This window comes from Melospiza melodia, chromosome 18 (assembly GCF_035770615.1).
Source record: "Melospiza melodia melodia isolate bMelMel2 chromosome 18, bMelMel2.pri, whole genome shotgun sequence".
In the NCBI taxonomy this organism is placed as follows: Eukaryota; Metazoa; Chordata; class Aves; order Passeriformes; family Passerellidae; genus Melospiza; species Melospiza melodia.
Window position 1 is genome coordinate 14,235,733 of NC_086211.1, and position 19,404 is coordinate 14,255,136.

The window sequence follows — 19,404 nt, forward strand, 5'->3', positions numbered from 1 at the left end:
TGGTTTGGTGTCCCCTCCAGCCACCACAGGTCACCAACTCCAGGCAATGCCATAGACCCCAAAGGAAACAGGCCGTGTTCCTGCCACCCTGAAGGTGTCCCCACTGTCACTGCACTGGCAGCGTGGCACAGGGCACAATGTCACCAGTGCACCTGGCACCCTTGCTCATACAGAGCAGCCTCCCAGTGCTGTCCCCAGAGCCTGGCCATGGCACTTGACCCTTGGGCTCCCTCAGGGCAGGAGCCATTCTGGGGGGGCTGTGACCCAGCTTTTTTAAGGGAAGGTGGCAAACAACAGTTCCCCAAGAGTGGGAGCAGGGGGAGCCCCTGAACCCAAGATGGGGGTGGTAAAGGGCAGTGGTGTGGAGCAGGGGGTGATGGCTCAGAGCAGGCAGGAGCCAGCCCTTGGCTGGACACCACGGATGGCCATGGAGTGGAGGGGCAGTGAGAGGGACCCACAGCCACGGGAGGATGCTGAGAGCTGGGTGCTCCATGGGAAAAGAGGGCTGCCTCCCCCCAAGAACACATGGAGAGCAGTGAGTGCCCCGAGTCATAGTCAGCTCCATGGAGAGATGGATACCCCATCCCTGGGCAAGGGGGACACAAAGCCTGACCCCAGCTCCCCTCAGCTGTGTGGCCTCATTAAAGGCAGCCCAGACGTCCCCACCTGCACCTCAGCACTGAGCTGAGCCCCGATGTGCCCATCACGTGTGGGCAGCACTGGCAGGGCTGAGCCTTTAAACACAGCCTGAAAACCACAGCAGGGCCAGCACCAGGGCCAGCACCCTCTGCCCGTGCCTCCTGCCGTGATTCCCAGCGCAGGCAGCACCCCCTGCCCTCCCCACGAGCCCCAGAGGGACCAGTGTCCCTCGGGCTGGGATCCATCCCTGTCCCCACAAACGTCAACGCCGGGACGGAGCTTCTAAAAAACCAAGTACAAACTTTATTTTGTTTCTTTACAAAGGCACGAGCCTCTTTTTTTTTTTTCAACTTTCTTAACAAAATAGAATAGCTTCTCAATCAACACAAAGACCTGAAAATTGTAAAAAAAATACAAAAAAAAAACCAAAACAAAAAAAAAGAAACAAAAAAAAAAACCAACCAAAAAAAAAAAAAAAAAAACAAAAAACAAAAGGGGAAAGGAACCGAGAAACAGCTGCAGCTGGGGGGAACCTACTGAATACCACCGAGGCTCTACACACGACTGGCCTAAAACCCTACAGCCGGGTGGGGGGCAGTGGGGCGAGGGGGGATGCACAAAACAGGGACCCCCCACCCGCCACGACAGACCCAAGCGACACAATCACAAAATAGAAAAGCTCTTCGGAGCTGACAGACCCCAAAACCAGGTTAAGTGCTTAAAGGAGGGATGGGAACGGGCTGGGGGGACAGGAATGGGCACAGGTGCAAGGACGGGGTGTAAAAATCAGCCCCCAACCTGCCATCCCTGTGCCAAGGAGGTGGGTGTTGGAAATGCCAGGGAGGGATGGCATATGCCAGCCCTCCCACCATGCTCCAATGGCATCATCCCAGGATTATTTTACTCTCCAAGGGGGTTTTCCCTGCCCCATGTGGGGTGCAGGAGCCATGGTGGTACCCTGAAGTCAGGGATCCCTGTCCTGCCCTTGCTGCCATGTCACTTGGCATCTCCCCCCCGCTTAAAAACAAACATTTAATTAAAAGAAAAAAAAAAACAAGAGAAGGAAAAAAGCAAATTAAGATCCCAACCAAAGGCCCTGTCCCAAGGGAACACCATCAGGAACAATGGGGCTGCTGCCAGCTTGGCAGGATTCCCTGTGGGTTGGCAGGTGGGGGGTGACAAACCAGGGTGGGGGGCCGTGCCCCCCATCCCCAACGCCCCCCACCATGCCCCGAGCCCCCCATACCCCACTGTGGCCACCCCCAAGCCCCCGCCCCCCTGGGAGCTGAAGGGTGACCTTTGCCTGCCTCTAACGCTCTGCTTTACAGTATTGGAAAAAGGTCATAAAAGAGACCCAAATCACGTTGTATTTTTTAAAAATTTCAGCATATTCTCTGACGTTTCCCCCCCCTGCCCCGGCTTCCCTCCCCAGCTGCTGGCCGGGGGGTGTCAGGGCAGCTCCCCGTCCCCCGAGGGCTCCTCTTTGCTCTGGTCCATGGAGTCACTGTCGTTGCCCTCGGTGTCGGAGGCGGTGTCGGAGGCGGAGGGCTCGGGGCAGGCGCGCGCGGGCGTTACGATGACGGCGCGTCTCTGCTCCTCTTCCTGCAGCTGCTTCTCCTGCGTGCCCTCGATGTGCTGGATGGCCTGCCCAGGGCACACAGCGACTGTCAGGGCACCTCTGACCCACCCTGGGGTTAGGGACCCCCCGAGCCCCCCGCTGCCAAAGCCCCTGCTGACCTGAACGATGGTGTCCAGGTTTTGCCGGGACGTGGAGACCGTGTTGATGACCGAGGAGGGGCCCATGGTGACCACGGTGACATGATGGGAGGGAGGCGGCGCTGGAACGATCACGGTGGGGTGGTGGGTGGGCGCTGGGGGAGCGTGTGATGGCAGGAGCTGGGAACAGAAGGGAAACCCTCAGTGAGCAGGGCATGGCAGTGTGGGGAGAACATCGTGCTTCTCCACAGAGCCCAAGCTCCATAAAAGCTGAAGCAGCACTCTGCTGCTCCAGTTCTCCATCCCAGAGGATGCCAGCTGAAAGCTGCTGTCACCTCAGCTTTGCAGAGTGGAACATGAAGGATTCCCCATGCCCCAAAGGGCAATGATTTGGGCTTTGAAGCCGGGAGAGCCAAGTGCCAGCCCCTGCATGGCCAGGAATTCCCCACACCCCTTGGAGATCCTCGCTGGAGCAGCGGATGGGAAGATCCGCCCCAGCAGGAGGCTACGGAGAGTTCACCTAAAAATAGGCTGAACTTCCCCGGGAGGCGGCCGGCGGGGACCCTGCAGGGACACAGCTCTGCAGGAGCCCAAGGAGCAGGGAAGGAGCTGCTGTTCCTCCCTTTGAAGCTCCCAGAGTGGCATGGCCCCGGGCTGGGCTTGAGGGTGGCAGTGCACAGGGACCAGTGCTGGCACAGTGCTTGCCTCCTCCCTGCACCAGCAGGCCCGGGAGAAAGGCTGAAGGCTCCCATCCCCTCAGCCTGCCAGCCTGACACTCCCCTTTCCCAGCCTGCTGGGTGGCAGGGAGTGGTTTGGGCATCCCTGAAATTCAGTGGGAGCCATCCAGAGAAAGGTGAAGCCCCTGAGATGAAACTCTCTCTGGCAGAGAGTGACCTTCTCTGTACAAACCCCTCTGTGCCAGGGAACAGAGCCCTGGAAGCCACCACGAGTGCTCCAACCCACAGTCCCTCCCTGAATCTCAGGGTGCCCACAAGCACAGCCCCAAGCACTGTGGGCAGCTTTGGGCCACCCCTTTCCCAAATCACTACAGGCAAGAGCTTTGCTGGGACATCAGTGCCTGCAAGAAGTGCCAAGCCCATCACTGAACCCACCCCCCCTGTTCCAGTACCTGGGGGTGCCTGGGCTGCACTCACCTGGGTTCGGATCTGCTGCTCGCGCTCGAGCTTCTCCTGGTGCAGCAACCTCACCTGCTCCTGCTGCTGCTGGAGCTGCACCTGCTGAGCAATCACCTTCAGCTTCTCGGGGTACATGTGGGCCTCCAGGGAGCGAACCTGCGGGTCAGGGAACCCCAACATCAGTGGGGAGTCTGGCACGGCCCCATTGAACCCTGGCTGTCCCCTTAGGACGCCCTGGACAAGCATGGAGAAGCAGTGTCCAAAGCAGGTGTTTGGTGACCCCACAGCACTGCTGGTGTCCCTGGGGGTCCCTGGGGATGTGGCAGAGGCTGCAAGAGGGCACCTGGCCTCACCTGCTCCTCCAGCATCAACCTGGCCTCACCTGCTCCTCCAGCATCATGCGGACCGAGCGCTCCTTGTCCAGCTGCTGCCGGAGCTCGATCATCTCCCGGCGCAGATCCTCGGCCTTCTCATCCTCCCAGATGTCGGGAGAGCCGATCCCCTCGTCCTTGTCCTCTGCCCGTCGCCGTTTTGGGGAGGAGCCACTGAATTCCTGCCATGGGAATGGGGTGTCAGGGAAAGGGGGATGCTCTCTCTCTCTGCCATCCAGACTTCAGGGTGATGCCACTCCCCACCAGAGCTCCATGCTGGAAAGGGTCTCCCTGGGGCTGGGTTTGATGCTTGGGGACAGATGGGCTCCTGTGTGCCCCATCCTGGTCCTCATCCCCAAAGCCAACCTGATTCTCACACTGACACCCAGAGCAGTTCAAGCAGGGCACTCCAGCACCAGAACTGCTACCAGGACCTCCCCAACCCCCCAAATGGGTGGAAATAATGGAAAATGGGATGCCAACCCTTCTCCCCCTGACAGGTAAGGGATGCTGGGTTGAATGGGGCTCTCTGTCCTGCCAGAGGAATGGAAACACCTCCACTCTCTGGCTGAGCAGGGTAGAGGGCTCCACCCTGAGCCCAAGGAACTGCAATGACATCCCCCCCGGCCAGCCAGGACTGTCCCACCCCCTGCTGTCCCATCCCCGGGGCAGTACCTGGATGAACCGCTTGAGCTGGGTGTTCTGCTGCAGTAGCCGAGTCTTCTCCTGCTCCAGGGAGAAGATGTACTCAGCTGTCTGCTGGAGGATGGCTGCCTGTGGAGGAGGAGGAGGGGCAGGCTGAGGCAGGGGACCCTGGTGTCCCCCAGACCTCCTCCCGATGAGCTCTGCAAGCAGCACTGCTCCTTGCCTGTCCCTGGTGCCTCCTCCTGGAGTCTGCTTCACCCCAGGTTCCCCTGGTGAAACCCTCCAATTCACCCACCTCGGGAACACAACAGCTGCCTCCTCACCCCACTCCCCTCTGCATGGGTCCCCTCCTCACCCAGGAATGTGTCACCCTGCTCCTGGGGCACTGGGGGCTGTCACACACTCCCAGCCCACTGCAGGACACCGGGCTGGGCATGCACACCCACTCCTGCTGGGAAACCTCCCCAGGAGAGAGCTCCATCACCGAGTTCACACCCAAACGCCCCCAACTCCACTTTCAGCCCCTCCACGTGCAGGACCAACGTGTGCATGCTGCTCACCTTGCTGAGCTTCTCCCCATCCGTGTGTGGGATGAGGGTTTTCAGGGACTGGAAGCCAGCATTGATGCTCTGCATCCGCCGCCTCTCGTTGCTGTTGGCGATTTCCCTGCGTATCCGCCGCTCCTGGTCCCGCTGGGTCTCTGGAGTCAGTGGGATGTTGGCCAAGCTGTGAGAGAGACCCACGGTTAGGGAAGAGGGGCTGCACCCCTGCTGCCAGCTCACTGCATCTCCCCTTGCTTTGCAGTGATGTTCCAAGCCACCAAAGGGATGGGTGACACGGAGGGGACGATGGCTGCAGCGCTGGAATCACCAAAGCAGGTGGGTGGGTTTCTCCAGCCCTGTGTCCAAACCTTTGGGGGATGCACTTGCCAAACAACAGCCCTGCTGCAGCCCCCTGGTTCCACTGGGCTCAGCCACACTGCCCAGTGCCCAGCCTGGGCCAGGGGACCCCCAGGTGGGCGAGGGAGGCTGCGGGCTGGCCGGCTGTGTCCCCGCGGGCCGGCCGGCGTGTGTGGCCCCGGGAAGGCGCTCCCTCCCTCCCTCCCGCCCCGCTGATGGCTTCCAGATGACAGCTCCCAGCAGAGAAGCCCCCGTCCCACCCCAAGCCGCAGCTCCTGCCTGCTTCCTGCCGCTGCCTCCTCGCCCCCCACGCCCTTGCCCTGCAGATGGGCCAGGAAATGCCAGCACAGAGGGCGAGGGCTCCGGGCAGCCAACACCCACGGGCGCAGAGCACCAGACCCGAGCGAGGCTCGCTGCCGTGGGGTCCAGCTTCACCCACACCCCACTTCCTCCCCGAGGGAAGCAGGGCAGAGGTTTTGGATCGCACCATGCCAAGTCTCCCCAGCGTGCAGGCACCCGCTGGCGCTGGGGATGCTGCGAGGCACCAAAGACTAAACACAGCAGCCGGGCTGCCGGCACGGGCGAGATAAGCCGGGCTCCAGCCGCCCGTCCAGGTGCCCGGCGGCTCCGGGATGGGGAGGTGGGAACATTCCACCCAGAGCCTTGCCAAAGCCACACTGGGAAGCAAAGCCCAGCATCCTGCCCTCACTGCCCCCCTGGTTTGGGAGCGTGGGGATCTAAGGGATATCAGCAGCACCACCGTGTGCCCAGGCAGTGACCAGAGACTCTCAGGCCACTCATCACTGCCTGCTGCAACTGGGGAATGCACCACAACTCATCCATGGTACACAGGGATGGGGAAAGAACCAGCTCATCCAGAGGGATGGCAAAGGATCCTCACTCAGCCTAAGAAAGAGACGGATTCCAGGTCTGTCCAAGAGCATGGGGAAGGATCCCAGCTGTGCCCAGCAAGACAGAGAAGAATCACAGCTCATCCCAAGCAGATAGGGAAGGATCCCAGATTACTCTAGAGGGATGGGGAAGGATCCCAGATTACTCTAGAGGGACAGGGAAGGATCCCAGTGCATCCAAGGGGATAAGGAAGGACCCCAGTGCAGCCCTTGGAGGCCAGGAAGATATTTGTCCCCAACCTCTGGGGCAGTGTCCCAGCATAGGCTGATGCTGGGTGCCAAGCACACTGCACTGGCTCCCCCACATGGGGGTGTGGAGCGGGGATGGGTGTCCAGGGGTCTGCCCCTCTCCCTGGGAGCTGCCTCTGCCGCATGGACCAAGAGCTGCTTGCAGCAGGACTGTGGCACAGGGCTCCCATCTGGTGGTGGCTGTCACCCACCTCCCTGCTCCTGCTGAAACCAGCCCCAAACTTGTCCCCAGAACACACCAGACCCTGCAGGTCCTGGAGACATTGTCCCTCTTGGGGTAAGGAGGTGGCTGGAGCACTGCTCCAGGATGTGGGACCACCAGACACTCAGGGGGAATGGGATGGAGAGGCCCAGGACTGGGCAGCACGGAAGTGCTTTCTTAAATACTGGGAAAGGAGGAAGAGCCTGCTTCCTCACCGGGAGACCTCCCGCAACCTGCCCCAGCTGCTCTTCCTGGGAAGAGACCTGAGAAGTGACAGAGAAATACAGAAAGGGCAAAAACCCATGGATTCAGACACCCAGCATGGCCAGGGATGGGGCAGCACAGAGGCAGGGGGAGCAGGTGGCATCCACTGGACCCCTGGGGTGTCTCCAGCCTAGTGCTGGTGCTGTGGGGTTCATGCCAGGCAAGCAGAATTTGGTCCTACCCACGCTGGGGAGGGCATTTCTCTGGCCTGGACTGCGAGGGAAACAAACCCATGAGGGTGCTGGAGCCAGGCACAAGGCAGATGCCCCCCTGTCCACTCATGTCCAACACTGATCACACCTTGTGCTGTGGGTTGTGCAGGAGGTCAAGGGAGGCATGGCCATGCGGACAGGGTGTCCCCAGGCTCTTTGAGGTCACGGGCAGGGTGTTCCCCAACCTGCAGGCAGGGCATCCCCAAGTGCACAGGCAGGGTATCTCCATGCTTCCATGAAGGGCACTTCTAAGCTTACAGGGTCAGGGTACACCTGAGAGTACAAGCAGGATCCAGCCCCAGTTCACAGGCAGGCTGTCCCCCAGCACCCTGAGCTCACAGGCAGGGTGTCCCCGAGCTCCTGGAGGTCACAAGCAGGGCAGCCCCGGCACCCCGAGCTGCACGCAGCGTGTCACCGAGCGGCCTGAGCTCATGCAGGGTCTCCCGGAGCTGGGGGCAGCGGAATGGCTGCTCCCCGAGCTCTGCCCGTGCGGGGTCAGTGCGGGGCCGTGCAGCCCCCGGTGCCGGCCGGGACGGCCGCACCCCCAGCCCATGCAGCCACCCCCGGCCCGCGGGCCCGCAGCGACCGCCGTGAGGGACCCCAGAGAAGCCGCCCCCCAGCCCCCCGCCCTGGGTCGCGGCCCCTCCGGGGGGGCTCAGGTGCCGCCACTCCCCGGCATGGCCGGGACGAGCCCCGCAGGCCTTGGGGCAGCACCCGAGGGGCCGGGCCCCCAGCACGTGCCCCGGGGCCCGGGCCGCCCCTCAGTCCCTCAGCCCCGGCCGTGAGTGCGGCCCCGCGGCGGCCCCGGGCGCGGGGGGCTCAGCGCGCCCGGGGGCGGGAGCTGCAGGCCCGGGGGGGCTCGGGGCCGCCCCGCGTGGCCCCGGGGCCCGCGCCCCCGCCCGTCCGCCGCCCCCCGCGGCCGCGGCCCCGGTCCCCGGGCGCCCCCCCGCCCGCCGGGGCTCCCCGCGTGTCCGCGGGCTTTGTGCCGCCGCTCCCGCACTACATGTCCCGGCAGCCCCGGCCGCGACCCGCCTCCTCCGGGCGGCTGCAGAGTCACGGCCAGGCCCGGCGGTAAACACACACCCCCGCGCCCCCCGGACCCCCGCGCCCCGCGCCCCCCGCCCCGAGCGCGCCCCGCCGCACCCGCGGGGCCCGGCCGGGACCGGGGGCGCGGCGCTCCCCGCCCGGGCCACGCGCGGCCGCCGGTCCCATGTGCGCGGCCGGGACCACGTGCGGGCGGTGGGGCCGCGGCCGCCGCGCCGCTCCCCCCGTTCTCCGCTCCCCCCTTCCCCGCCATCCCCTCCCGGTGCTCCCGAGACCCCCGAGCCCGGGATCTGCCGGCGCTCCCCCACCTGCAGAGCCCACCGATGACCTCCTTCTCGGATTTCCTGAAGTGCTGCAGGGCCGGCACCTTGGGGGCCGGCACCATGAAGTACTCCATAACGGGGGCGGGGGGCCCGGTTCAGCCCAGCCCGGCTCGTCCCGGCCCGGTTCAGCCCCTCCCGGCCCGGCTCCGGCCTCTGCCCGCGGCCCAAGGCGGGAAACAGCTGGAGCGAGCGCGGCTCCCGCCCGCCGCCGCCGCCGCTCCCCCGCCCGCCCCCGCCCGCCCGGCGCCGCCCCCGCCCCGCACCGGCCCCGCGTAAACAAAGGCGGCGGGAGGGGCCGCGGCGCGGCCGGAGCGGCACCGGGACACGGCGGCGGAACGCGGCGGGACACGGCGGGGCGGGGGGCGACTGGAGCGGCCGGGACGGTACCGAGCCGTGCTGGCACCGGCCCGTCACAGCGCCTCGCGTCCTGACCTGGCTCCATCCTATTCTGCTCTATCCTGTGCTACTCTATCCTGTCCCGCTCTGTCCCATCCTACCCTCATGCTGCCCTGTCCCCAACGCATCCCACCTCATACCATCCTGAGCTGTCCCCATGCCACTCCATACCCCTCCTATCATACCATACCAAACCCTACCCTATCCCACCCTGACCTGTCCCCCTCCCATGCTGCCTCATTCTAACCTGCCCTAGCTCCATCCCATCCTACCCTATCTTATCCTGCCTTATCCTACCCCATCTTTACCTGTGTCCATTCCACCCCACATCATTCCATCCTGCCCTAGCTCCATCCCATCCTACCCTATCCTGTGGATCCCATCCCACCCTGGCCTGTTGTGTCCCTATCTCATCCTATCTCAATGTGACCTGTCCCCATCCCCTCTTGCCATAGTTCTGTCCCATCCTGCTCTATCCTACCCCATCTTGACCTGTCTCCATCCCATCCAGCCTTGTCCTTATCCTATCCTATCCTACCCTACCCTATCCCATCCTTTCCCATCCCATCCTGCCCTAGTCCTATGCCATCCTACCCTGGCCTGACATGTCCCCATCCCATCCCCATCACACTCTGTTCTCACTCCATCCTAACTCATCCCATCCAATCCCATCCTAACCTATCCCATCCAATTCTATCTCAGCCCATTCTGACCTGCCTCATTTCCATCCCATCCCATCCCATCCCATCCCATCCCATCTCATGGTATCCTGACCTGTCTTGTTCCAGTCCCATCTAATCCTATTCCATCCTGTCCTGTTCCCATTCTATCCTGCCTTATCCCCATCCCACCTCATCTGCCCTATCCCATCCTACCCTATCCTACCTTATCCTGACTTGTCTTGTCCCTATTCCATTTTATCCTGTCCCCATCCAATCCTCTCCTATGTCCAGCTTGTCCCACCCCATTCTACCCCATCCCCATCCCAATCCCACCTAATCCCCTCCCCATCCTATCCTACCCATCCCCTACCCATCCTATCCTATCCTACTGGCCTATCCTACTCCTGTCCCATCCTCTTTTATTCAATCTGATCCCATTCCTATCCCACCACATCCCATCCCATTCCTGTTTCCAGCAGGGTCTGCCTTTTGGGGGGCTCAGGGGGCTGCCAGTGGCTGGGGAGAGGGAAGGGGTCACAGCAGCCCTGGGGAGCTGGGGGTGACAGGGATCCCATGGCTGGCAAAGGGCTTTGGGGAGGAGGCTCTGGGGGCTGCCAGAGGCATCCTGAGAGCTCATGGGGGGTTCTGGGGGCTGGTGAGGAGCTTGGGGAATTGACTGGGGGGCTCTGGGAGCTGGCAGGGGGCTGAGGGGCCTAGCAGGGGCGTTGGAGGCTGGCAGGGGCATGGAGAGCTCCAGATGGGGTTCGGGGTTTGGGGATGATGGGTTCATGTGGGCAGGGGGCTTTTAGGGGGTCTGGCAGGGGGATGGGGAGACTTTGGGGGATGATAGAGGCTTTGGGGGGCTGTGGAGGTGGCAGGAAGGTGTAGAGGGTGGCAGGGGTCACAGGGCTGGCAGGAGCCATGGCAGGGCTGGCAGGGGCTGTGGGGGGGTCACAGAGCTGGGAGGGGAGTCTGGGGGACCGGTAGGGGAGCACAGGGCTGACAGGGGGCTGGCAGGAGCCGTGTGGTACCTGAGGGACCTACCTGAGGCAGGTGACCTCCCCCCAGAGCCCCCCCAGCAGCGCCTGCGTGTGTCCAGGGCCCCCGGAGCGGGAACGCTGGGGGTGCAGGGGTGGCTGTCAGCCCGGAGGGGCAGGAGCCGCTCGGCAGAGCAGGGTGGGCTCAGCCCTCCCCCAGCACGGCCCGGCCCCGCCGGGAGCTGCAGGACAGGTTCTGCCGGTGTCCCCTGGGCCCCCTGCCCGGCCCCCGCGGGGCCCCGCGGCTCGGGGAGCAGCGCGGCGCCCCTGGCTGGCACAGCGAGGGGACACACCGCGGGGACACCGCAGGAACCCCTCGGGCACCCGCGTGGGAGGGACGGTGCTGCCCTCCCGGGTCTGCCCTGCTCGTGGCGGGGATGTTGGGGACGCGGCGGCTCCCACACGAAAACACCCAAACCGCGGGTGGGATGTGGCTCCGGCCGCCCGTGCGGGTCAGAACTGCCCCTCCCCTGTGTCCCCGCTCTGCTGCTGGGGACACAGCAGCTCTGTCCCCGCCAAAGAAAACCCCAAACCGCGGCTGGGATGTGGTTTCAGCTGCCCGCGGGAGAATTGTGCCCCTCACTCCGTCCCACCTTGCGTGGGGCTCTTGGGGACACGGCAGCTCCCTCTCCACCCAAAAGTCCGCATGGAACAGAGCGTCCTCCCCGTGTGTCCCTCCCTTTCGCAGGGAGGACACGGCATCTCCCCCTGCAAAAAAAAAAAAAAAAAAAAAAAAGATAAAAACAAAACAAAAAAAACCCAAACGGAAACAAAACAAGCACGGGTGTTTTGGTGGGGCGTGACTTCAGCCACCCGCCTGGGACAGTGCTGTCCCCCACGCGTGTGTCCTCCCTTTCACATGGCGCTCTTGGGGACACTGCAGCTTTCCCCGCAAAAAAAAAAAAAAAAAAAAATAAAACAACCCAACCAAACAAAAACCGCGTGGGGCAGGGTCGTGTCCCCCCTCCCTGTCCCCCGTGTCGGGGGGGCGTTGGGGACACCGCAGCTGCATTCCGTCCCCAATAAAATCACGGGTGGGGTGTGCCCAGCCACCCGCGTGGGCCCCGGGGGACGGAGGGAGGGAGGGACCCCCCCGGCGAGGCGCGGCTGCAGCATCCGGGCCGGCCCCGCCACATCCTGCCGCCGGAAGGAGCCGCGGCCCCGGGACAACCCCCCCGCCGGTGACGTCATGCGGGGGCCCCCGCCAGGCGTGACGCCAGCCCCGCTCTGTGACGTCACGCGGCGGGCGGGCGGCGCCGCTCCTGCGGGGAGGGGGATCCCCCCCAACCCCCATTTCCCCGGGGTGACCCCCTCGCCGCCCCGGTACGGGGTGGGGGCTCCGGTGGGCGCCGCCCCCCGCCCCGCCACGTCCCCGGGGGGGGACAGGGACACGCGGAGGGGACACACGGACACGCGGGGGAGGGGGGGGTCGGCTCTGCCGCAGCGCCGGGGTGACCTTGTGCGGGGGGGCGGCGGGTTCCCCCCCGGGGCGGGGCTCGGTGCCCCCCGGTGCCCCCCGCGGGGGCGGGGAGGGGCCGCCCCCGCCCCCGCCCAGCGCCGCCCGCAGCCGGGGCCGGGCCGCTCGGTGCGGGGCGGCCATAAATCACGGCGGGCAGAGCCCCCGCCCCGCCGCCGCCCCCGGGACCGGGCAGGGGGGGCCCAGCCCCGCCGCCGCCACCCCCGCCCCCAGCCCCTGCGGATGTGGCGGAGCGGCCCGGCCGCCCCGCACCGGCCCCGGCACCGGCCCCGGGGGGCCCCGCTCCGCCGAGCCCCGCACCCCGCCCCGCTTCCCGCCCGGCGCTGAGCCCCCGCCGCAGGTACGGTCGCGCTCCGGGCACCGCGGAGGGGAGGAGGACGATGAGGAGGATGCTGCCACCGCCGGGGGGAGGGGAGGGGGGACCCTCCGGGCAGCCCCTTCCCCGCTACCCTCGGGGTGCGGGGGGTCCCTTGGCACCTGCGGCCCCCCCGCCCAGGGAGCGGGTCGGGGGGGGACGTGGCCCCGCCGCACCCCCAGGAAAATGAGGAGCGGGGGCTGCCCCGCTGCCCGGTGGGTGCCGGGGGGGGGGGGGGTGGCCGTCACCCGCCGTCCCCCCGCACCCCGGGCGGGTGTCCTGACCTTGGCCGTGGGGCGGGGGCTGCGGCGGGGACGCGCTGGGTGGCTCTGCCCGGTTGCGGCCACCTCCGGGGACACAGCAGTGTCCCCATGGTGCGAGAGGGGAGAAAGGGTGGCAGTGGGTGGGGGGTGCAGGGCGTCCCCATCCCGGTCTCGCTCCGGCGGTGCCACCGCCCGGCAGCCGCCCCGGTCCCCTTGGCGGGGGCCTCCCGCTCCCCATGGTGAGAGGTGACAGTCCCCACCACGGGGGTGACAATCCCACGGCCCCGTGGGGCTGAGGCGTGGGGCGGCCAAGCCCAGGCTGTGCCATTGTGGGGTGTTTTGGGGACTAGGACGGTGTGACCCCCTCCCTGAGGTGCCAGCAGCGGGGACCACAAATTGTCCCCGGTGTCCCCAGGCGCTGCTGCAGGCGCTCGCTCCCTGCCCAGCATGGAGAAACCCTGCAGCCGGTGGACACCTCCCCTTCCCCATGCCTTTGTCACCCTGCTGTCACCGCCTCCCCCAGCCCGGGTCCCCATGTGCCCCCATCCCCACGATGCTGCCGCACCCGGGGCGCTGCTCCGCTGGGTGCCGGGACCACCCCGCTGCTGTCCCCGCCTGCTCCAGCTGTGTCCCCGGGCAGGGCTGGCGGGGGCCCTGGCGCTGTGGGGCTGCTGTCAGCCCTCTGCCAGGATCCCCACGGCTTCCACATGCCCGCGAAGGGGCAGCCACGGCACCGGCCTCAGCTCGGGGACCACAGCCGTGTACGCTCCCGGGGACACCTCTGGCAGCTGCCGCCAGCCCGGCTGGCGCGGGGTGCCGGGTGCTGGAGGGCCACAGTGACAAGATGGAGCTGCCAGCAGGATGTGACCCCCCCTCGCCTCCCCCAGACCCGTCAGGCACCGGTGGGCTCCCGTGAGGAGCGGCCGTGGCAGTGCCAGCACCATCTGCACCGGGACGAACAGCGATGGCCGGGTCCCACGGGCGCCCGCGTCCTGCCAGCAGCCGTGGGGACAATGACCCGCATCCTGCCAACCCACCCACGCCGCCCTGGCACGGGGGGCTCCGCGGAGTGCCCCCCGTGGCGGCGGTGCCAGCCTGCCGCTGCCAATTGCCACGGCGGCGGAGCCCGAGCCCTGCCTGCGGCGCTGGCACCGCTCCCGCTCCCCGAGCCCCGGGGTCACCGTCCCCCGGCCATGGCAGTGCCATCCCGCCATCCCCGAGCCCACCGCGCCGCGGAGCCGCTGCCCGCGCTCCCTCCGTGCTATTCCTGGCGGGTTTGGGGCTGGAGGGGGGACACACGACACCCCGGCAATGCCGGCAGCCCGGAGAGCTGGCACCCCGCCGGCCGCTCCGGGGTCACCCCGGGTCCCCCGGACGTCCCAGGCAGTGCGGGGGGCCCAGGGGATGGGGGCGCTCCCCCCGCGCCCGGGCTCCATCCCAGCGGCCCCCACCCGCACCGGGAAGCCCCCGGGCCCAGCCCCGCGCCGGACTGGTCTGAACTGGTGTGGCGGGGGGGAAGCCGGGCTGGGGCCGGGCTGGCAGCGCCTGGCGCGGGCAGGAGAGGCCATGGGGGGAGAGCGGGCAGGGGCAGGCAGCAGCGGGCAGGGGCCTCGCGCGGGGGCCGCAGGTGCCGGGGCGTCCGGCCAAGCCACCGCAGGGCTTGTCCCCGTCCCCATCCCCGCGGGGCCCCCGCGGCGCCCCGTTTCCCGAGGCCGCGTGGTTTGGCAGCCTCCTGCTCGCCCGCCCGCGGCCGCGCTGGGAGCCCTGGCGTCAGCGGCTGGAGGCCCCTTTCCCAGCCGGCCCGCCCGGGGATGGCTGCGGTCCCCACCCAGCGCCGCCCGCACCGGGACCCCCCAACCTCCCAGCCCCGAGGACGTGAGGACACGAGCGTCGTGGTGGGACCAGCAGTGACGCCTGGCCTGGCCCCGTGTGGGGGGATGCCAGCCCCTGTCCCGCTCCCTGGGCTGGGGTGCGGCTGTGCCACCCCAGCTGTGGGTCCTGCCCCTGTGTCTGTCTGTCCCCGAGCTGTGCCAGCAGGCTGTGGGGCACAGGGGGGTGCTGGAGCCCGACGAGCGTGGTGGGGCTCAGGGTGGGGACAGCCCACGGGCGCAGCCCGCAGTGGGGCGCAGGGTGAGCCCCCCCAGAGGGGAAGGGCCCCACTGCGGGCAGGCCGGGAGAGCTCAGCGAGAGTCCCTGTCCCGGGAGAGGGACGCTGAGCTGGGGCAGCCTCCGGAGCGGCGGGAGGAGGTGGATGCTCGGGCCAGGACCCCCCCGCTGAAGGGGAGGGCCCCGCCTATGGGGCTGACCCCCGGCCGCGGGAGGCGCAGGGGGATGCGATGCTGTGGGGCGGCTCCTCCCCCGCCGGGAGCCCGGGACAGGAGCCCCCCCCTGGGGCCTCCCCTCGGCCAGCTCGGGGGTGCAGCGGGGGGTCCCCGCCCCGCCGCCCGGGCCCCATGCCCCCCGCGGCTCCTCCGCATTCCTCAGCGTCTGAGCCGGGCTGGACCCCCGCCAGCGCGGGGGCCCCTCCGGCGGGGCAGGGCGGGGGCCGGGCCCCCCGGGGCGGGGTGGGGATGATGGAGGGGCCCCCCCGCTGCCACGTGTGCTGGGTGCGCCGTGCCCCCCGACACGGCCCCTCGGCCGCCCCCGGCCCGCCCCGGCCGATGCGGGTGGCCGCGGGGGCACAGCCGGGGGGCGGCACCGGGCGCTCACCGCTGCACCGAGCTGCCCGTTCTCAGCTGCCCGCCAGATGTGCGGCGGCCGAGCCGCGAGGGTGGCATTGTGCCGTGTGCCGTTCCGTGCCGTTCCGTGCCGCGCCGTGCGGCCGCAGCCCCTGCTCGGCCCCGGCAGCGGCGGCGTTGGCCGGCGGGGAAGGGGCCCCGGCGGGGGAGGAAGCTCCGCCGCCTCCGGGGCCGGGGCCAGCGGGCTCGGCCGCCCGGGTCACCGCCGGGCTGGTGGCCGCCACCGCCCTCCTCTGCCGCTGGGAAAGGCCTCGCTGGGGCAGGCCCGCGGGGACTGACGGACGGACGGATGGATGAACGGATGGAGGGGGGGTGGAATGGGGACACCACGGCTGTAGCTCCGCGGGTGCCCGGGGGATTTGGCAATCCCCGGCAAGGTTTGGTCGCGGGCCAAGGGGCTGTGCCGGCGACACGGAGAGGACACACTGGGGACACCGCAGGGCCGGGGTGGGGGGGGAGCGCGGTGCCATGCCCTGCCCTTTGCCCGCTGCGGGAGGGGGCCGCGGCAGGGCGGCCGGAAGGGACGGCGCGGTCTCCGTGCCAGCACCGTGTCCTGCGGGCCGGAGCAGAGCGGGCATCGCCATGGGGCCGCGCTGGGGCGATGCTCCGGGTGGCACCGGTGACCCCCGGGTGTCCCCCGCAGAGCCCACCCCGGCACCATGCATTCCCTGGAGGAGCCCCTGGACCTCAAGCTGAGCATCTCCAAGCTGCGAGCTGCCCGCGAGAAGCGGGGCCCGTCCGGCCCCCGAGTCCGCGCTGCCCAGCGCCCCGACACCCCGCCGGCCGGGGAGGGCCGAGGGGGCGCCCGGGGGGTCCGCAGGGCCGTGCCAGCCTCGCCGTCGCCCGCGCTCCTGGCACACTCCAGGCTGGTGGAGCCGCGGGACGGGCGCTTCCCGGTGCCCGTGGTGGATCTCAGCCTCTCGCCCCGCTCCGGGGGGGACTCTCCGGCGGGCAGCGCCTCGCTGTCCCCCGAGCGCCAGGGCAGCGGGGACCTGCCCGGCCCCCTCACCCCACACGTAAGTACGGCCGTGACCCCCCCCCCGAGGTGTCCCCAGCTGTGGGGACGGTGCCCGGACAGTGCTCCCGACCTCGGCAGCGTGCCCGGGGCTCCTCTGTACACACAGCCCGGGGCAATGTCCTGCCTGCCCCCCCGGCCCCAGAGGTATCCCCGGGGAGGCCCCTGGGAGGTCTCTTTGGGGCGTCTCTGGGGGTCTCTGTGGGGTTTTGGGGTCCCTGGGGGGGGTGGCAGATCTAGGGGGTTTCTGGGGAGTGTGGGGGGATCTCTGGGGGGGTCTGTGTGAGGTTTTGGGGTTCCTGAGGGGCTATAAGGAATCTCTTGAAGGGCTTGGGGGGCGTCTCTGGGGGTCTGCATCCAGCTTGGCCCTGTCCCCCACTGCTCCTCCATCCGGACTCTGCTCCAGGATTTCCAGTCCCTGCGCTACATCGATGGCCTCCCCAGCTCCTTCCAGTTCTTCCTGCCGCTGGGGGCCGGGGGGGCCCTGCACCTGCCCCCCGCCGCCTTCCTGCCCCCCAGCAAGGAGAAACGGCTCCCCCCCGAGCTGCCCCTGCCCAAGCAGCTCGTCTGCCGCTGGTCCAAGGTCAGCAGGGAGGGCTGGGGCTGTGGGGGCTATGAGAGGATGGAGATGATGGAGGTTATTAGGGGCTGGGAGACCACACGGGCATTGCAAGGATGGGGGGCACGCAGGGGAATTTTGGGGCTGGGGAGATGGCGTGGGGCTGGAAGGCCATGGCAGAGATCTTTGGGGCCGTGGGTGAGTTTTGGGGCTGAGAGGCCAAGCAGGGACAGTAGGGCTGGGAAGGATAAGTTTTAGGGCTGGGGAAGCGGGTGCTGTGCAGAGATGCTGGGGGGTGATGCAGGGCTGGGGGTCATGCAAAAGGCCTTTTCCATTTCCCCAAACGCTGCTGCTGCACACAGGTGGGAGCTGGGATGGGGTGGGGGCAGGTGCTGGCTGTGATGGGGGGACTGGCCCCCCTGGTGCCCACCCTGCTGGGCACCCTCACCCCCAGCCTCCTGCCCACAGTGCAACCAGTTCTTCGACCTCCTGCAAGACCTGGTGGACCACGTCAACGACTTCCACGTGAAACCCGAGAAGGACGCGGGGTACTGCTGCCACTGGGAGGGCTGTGCCCGCCATGGCAGGGGCTTCAACGCCAGGTGGGCGTGGGGGGCTCTGGGGGGGCTCTGGGGGGCTGCTGCGGGGAGGAGGAGCCCAGCTCTGGGGATGTGCAGGGGAAGTTTCCCTCTGTCCCTCCCTCTCAGGCAGGGTGTGAGGTCCTGGGGGCGCTGGGTGACTGTGGTGGCCTGGATGTCCTGGTTCTCCCACCCCACAGCCAAGGCACGGGGACAGGGACTTGCCCTGTAAGGCAGGGCTGACTCCCTCCCTAGCATTCCCTCCCCAGTGCTTCCACAAGCAGATGGTGATAGGACAAGGATGAACAGTTTTAAACTAAAAGAGGAGAGACTTAGATGGAATATTGGGAGGAAATTGTTCCCTGTGAGGGAAGGCAGGTCCTGGCACAGGGTGCCCAGAGCAGCTGTGGCTGCCCCTGGATCCCTGGCAGTGCCCAAGGCCAGGCTGGGCAGGGCTGGGACAGTGGAAAGTGTCCCTGCCCATGGCAGGGGGGGTTTGAATTATACAAGATTTAAGTCTTCCCAATCCAGCCCATTCCATGACTGTGTGATTGCCCCGACCCCGGCAGGTACAAGATGCTGATCCACATCCGGACGCACACCAACGAGAAGCCGCATCGCTGCCCCACCTGCAACAAGAGCTTCTCCCGCCTGGAGAACCTGAAAATCCACAACCGCTCGCACACAGGTCAGCAGAGCAGCCCCCTCATTGCACTGCTGGGGCTCGGGGGGCTCGGGGGGCTCGGGGGGACACGGCAGGGCTGGTGCCCCCGGCAGACCCGGTGCTGCTGTCCCGCAGGTGAGAAGCCCTACATCTGCCCCTACGAAGGCTGCAACAAGCGTTACTCCAACTCCAGCGACCGCTTCAAGCACACCCGCACGCACTACGTGGAGAAGCCCTACTCGTGCAAGATGCCGGGCTGCCACAAGCGCTACACCGACCCCAGCTCCCTCCGCAAGCACATCAAAGCCCACGGGCATTTTGTGTCCCCCGAGCACCCGGAGATGCTCAAGGTCCACCCGCCTCCCAAAACGCCCCTGGGCTCGGCGGAGGTGCCCTACGTTAACGGGGCGCAGCTCGTCATCCCCAACCCCGCCGCTCTGTTCGCCCCGCCGGGGCTGCCGGCGCTGCCCATCCCGCTGGCACCGGCGCCGCTCGATCTCAGCGCCCTGGGCTGCGGGGCTGCGGCCGCGCTGCCCGCCCTGCCCGGCCCCGTCCTGCCCCTCAACGGCGGCCCCCTGAACTTGGCCAAGAGCCCGCTGCTGCCCTCGCCCTTCGCGGCGGGGCTGGGGCTGCCCGTCATGTCGCTGCTGGCCGGCGGGGCCAAGGCCGAGGGGGAGAAGGGCGGCGGGGCTGAGGGGCGGCCGCCCAAGGCGGGCAAGGGGCTGGAGAGCCGCAAGGAGAGGGGCGAAAGGACGGAGCCGGGGCGGCCGCGGGTGCCCCCCGAGAGCCTGGCGCTGCTGCCGGGGGCCGTGCTCGACCTCTCGGCCGGTGTCAGCTCGGGGGGCAGCCCCGAGGCGCTGCCCCCGGGCTGGGTGCTCATCCCCCCGGGCTCCCTGCTGCTCAAACCCGCCGCCGTCAACTGAGGGGCCCGACGATGCCCGGGGTCAGCCGCCGGCCCCGTGGGCAGATCCCGCTCCCGTGTGGGGACGGGGGGCACGGCCCCCTCCTCCCCCTGCGGCCCCGGCGGGGCCTCGCTCGTGCTTTTACCC

The 19,404-nt window shown here is 67.7% G+C and overlaps 2 protein-coding genes across 2 annotated transcripts; one reads left to right on the forward strand and one right to left on the reverse strand.

The window, feature by feature from the left end:
• Positions 1–1,922: 1,922 nt before the first annotated feature.
• TFAP4 (transcription factor AP-4) lies at positions 1,923–8,770 on the reverse strand. The gene is made up of 7 exons (XM_063171247.1): positions 8,597–8,770; positions 5,068–5,233; positions 4,538–4,636; positions 3,874–4,044; positions 3,510–3,647; positions 2,377–2,535; positions 1,923–2,283 (listed from the first exon to the last, which is right to left on the reverse strand). The coding sequence occupies exons 1-7, from the start codon at positions 8,683–8,685 to the stop codon at positions 2,089–2,091; spliced, it is 1,017 nt and encodes a 338-aa protein (XP_063027317.1). The 5' UTR covers positions 8,686–8,770; the 3' UTR covers positions 1,923–2,088.
• A 3,711-nt stretch (positions 8,771–12,481) lies between these two features.
• Positions 12,482–19,278, forward strand: GLIS2 (GLIS family zinc finger 2). The gene is made up of 6 exons (XM_063171253.1): positions 12,482–12,523; positions 16,183–16,555; positions 16,961–17,137; positions 17,582–17,715; positions 18,261–18,379; positions 18,491–19,278. Exons 2-6 carry the CDS (start codon positions 16,199–16,201, stop codon positions 19,276–19,278), a joined length of 1,575 nt encoding a protein of 524 aa, XP_063027323.1. The 5' UTR covers positions 12,482–12,523; positions 16,183–16,198.
• Positions 19,279–19,404: the final 126 nt, after the last annotated feature.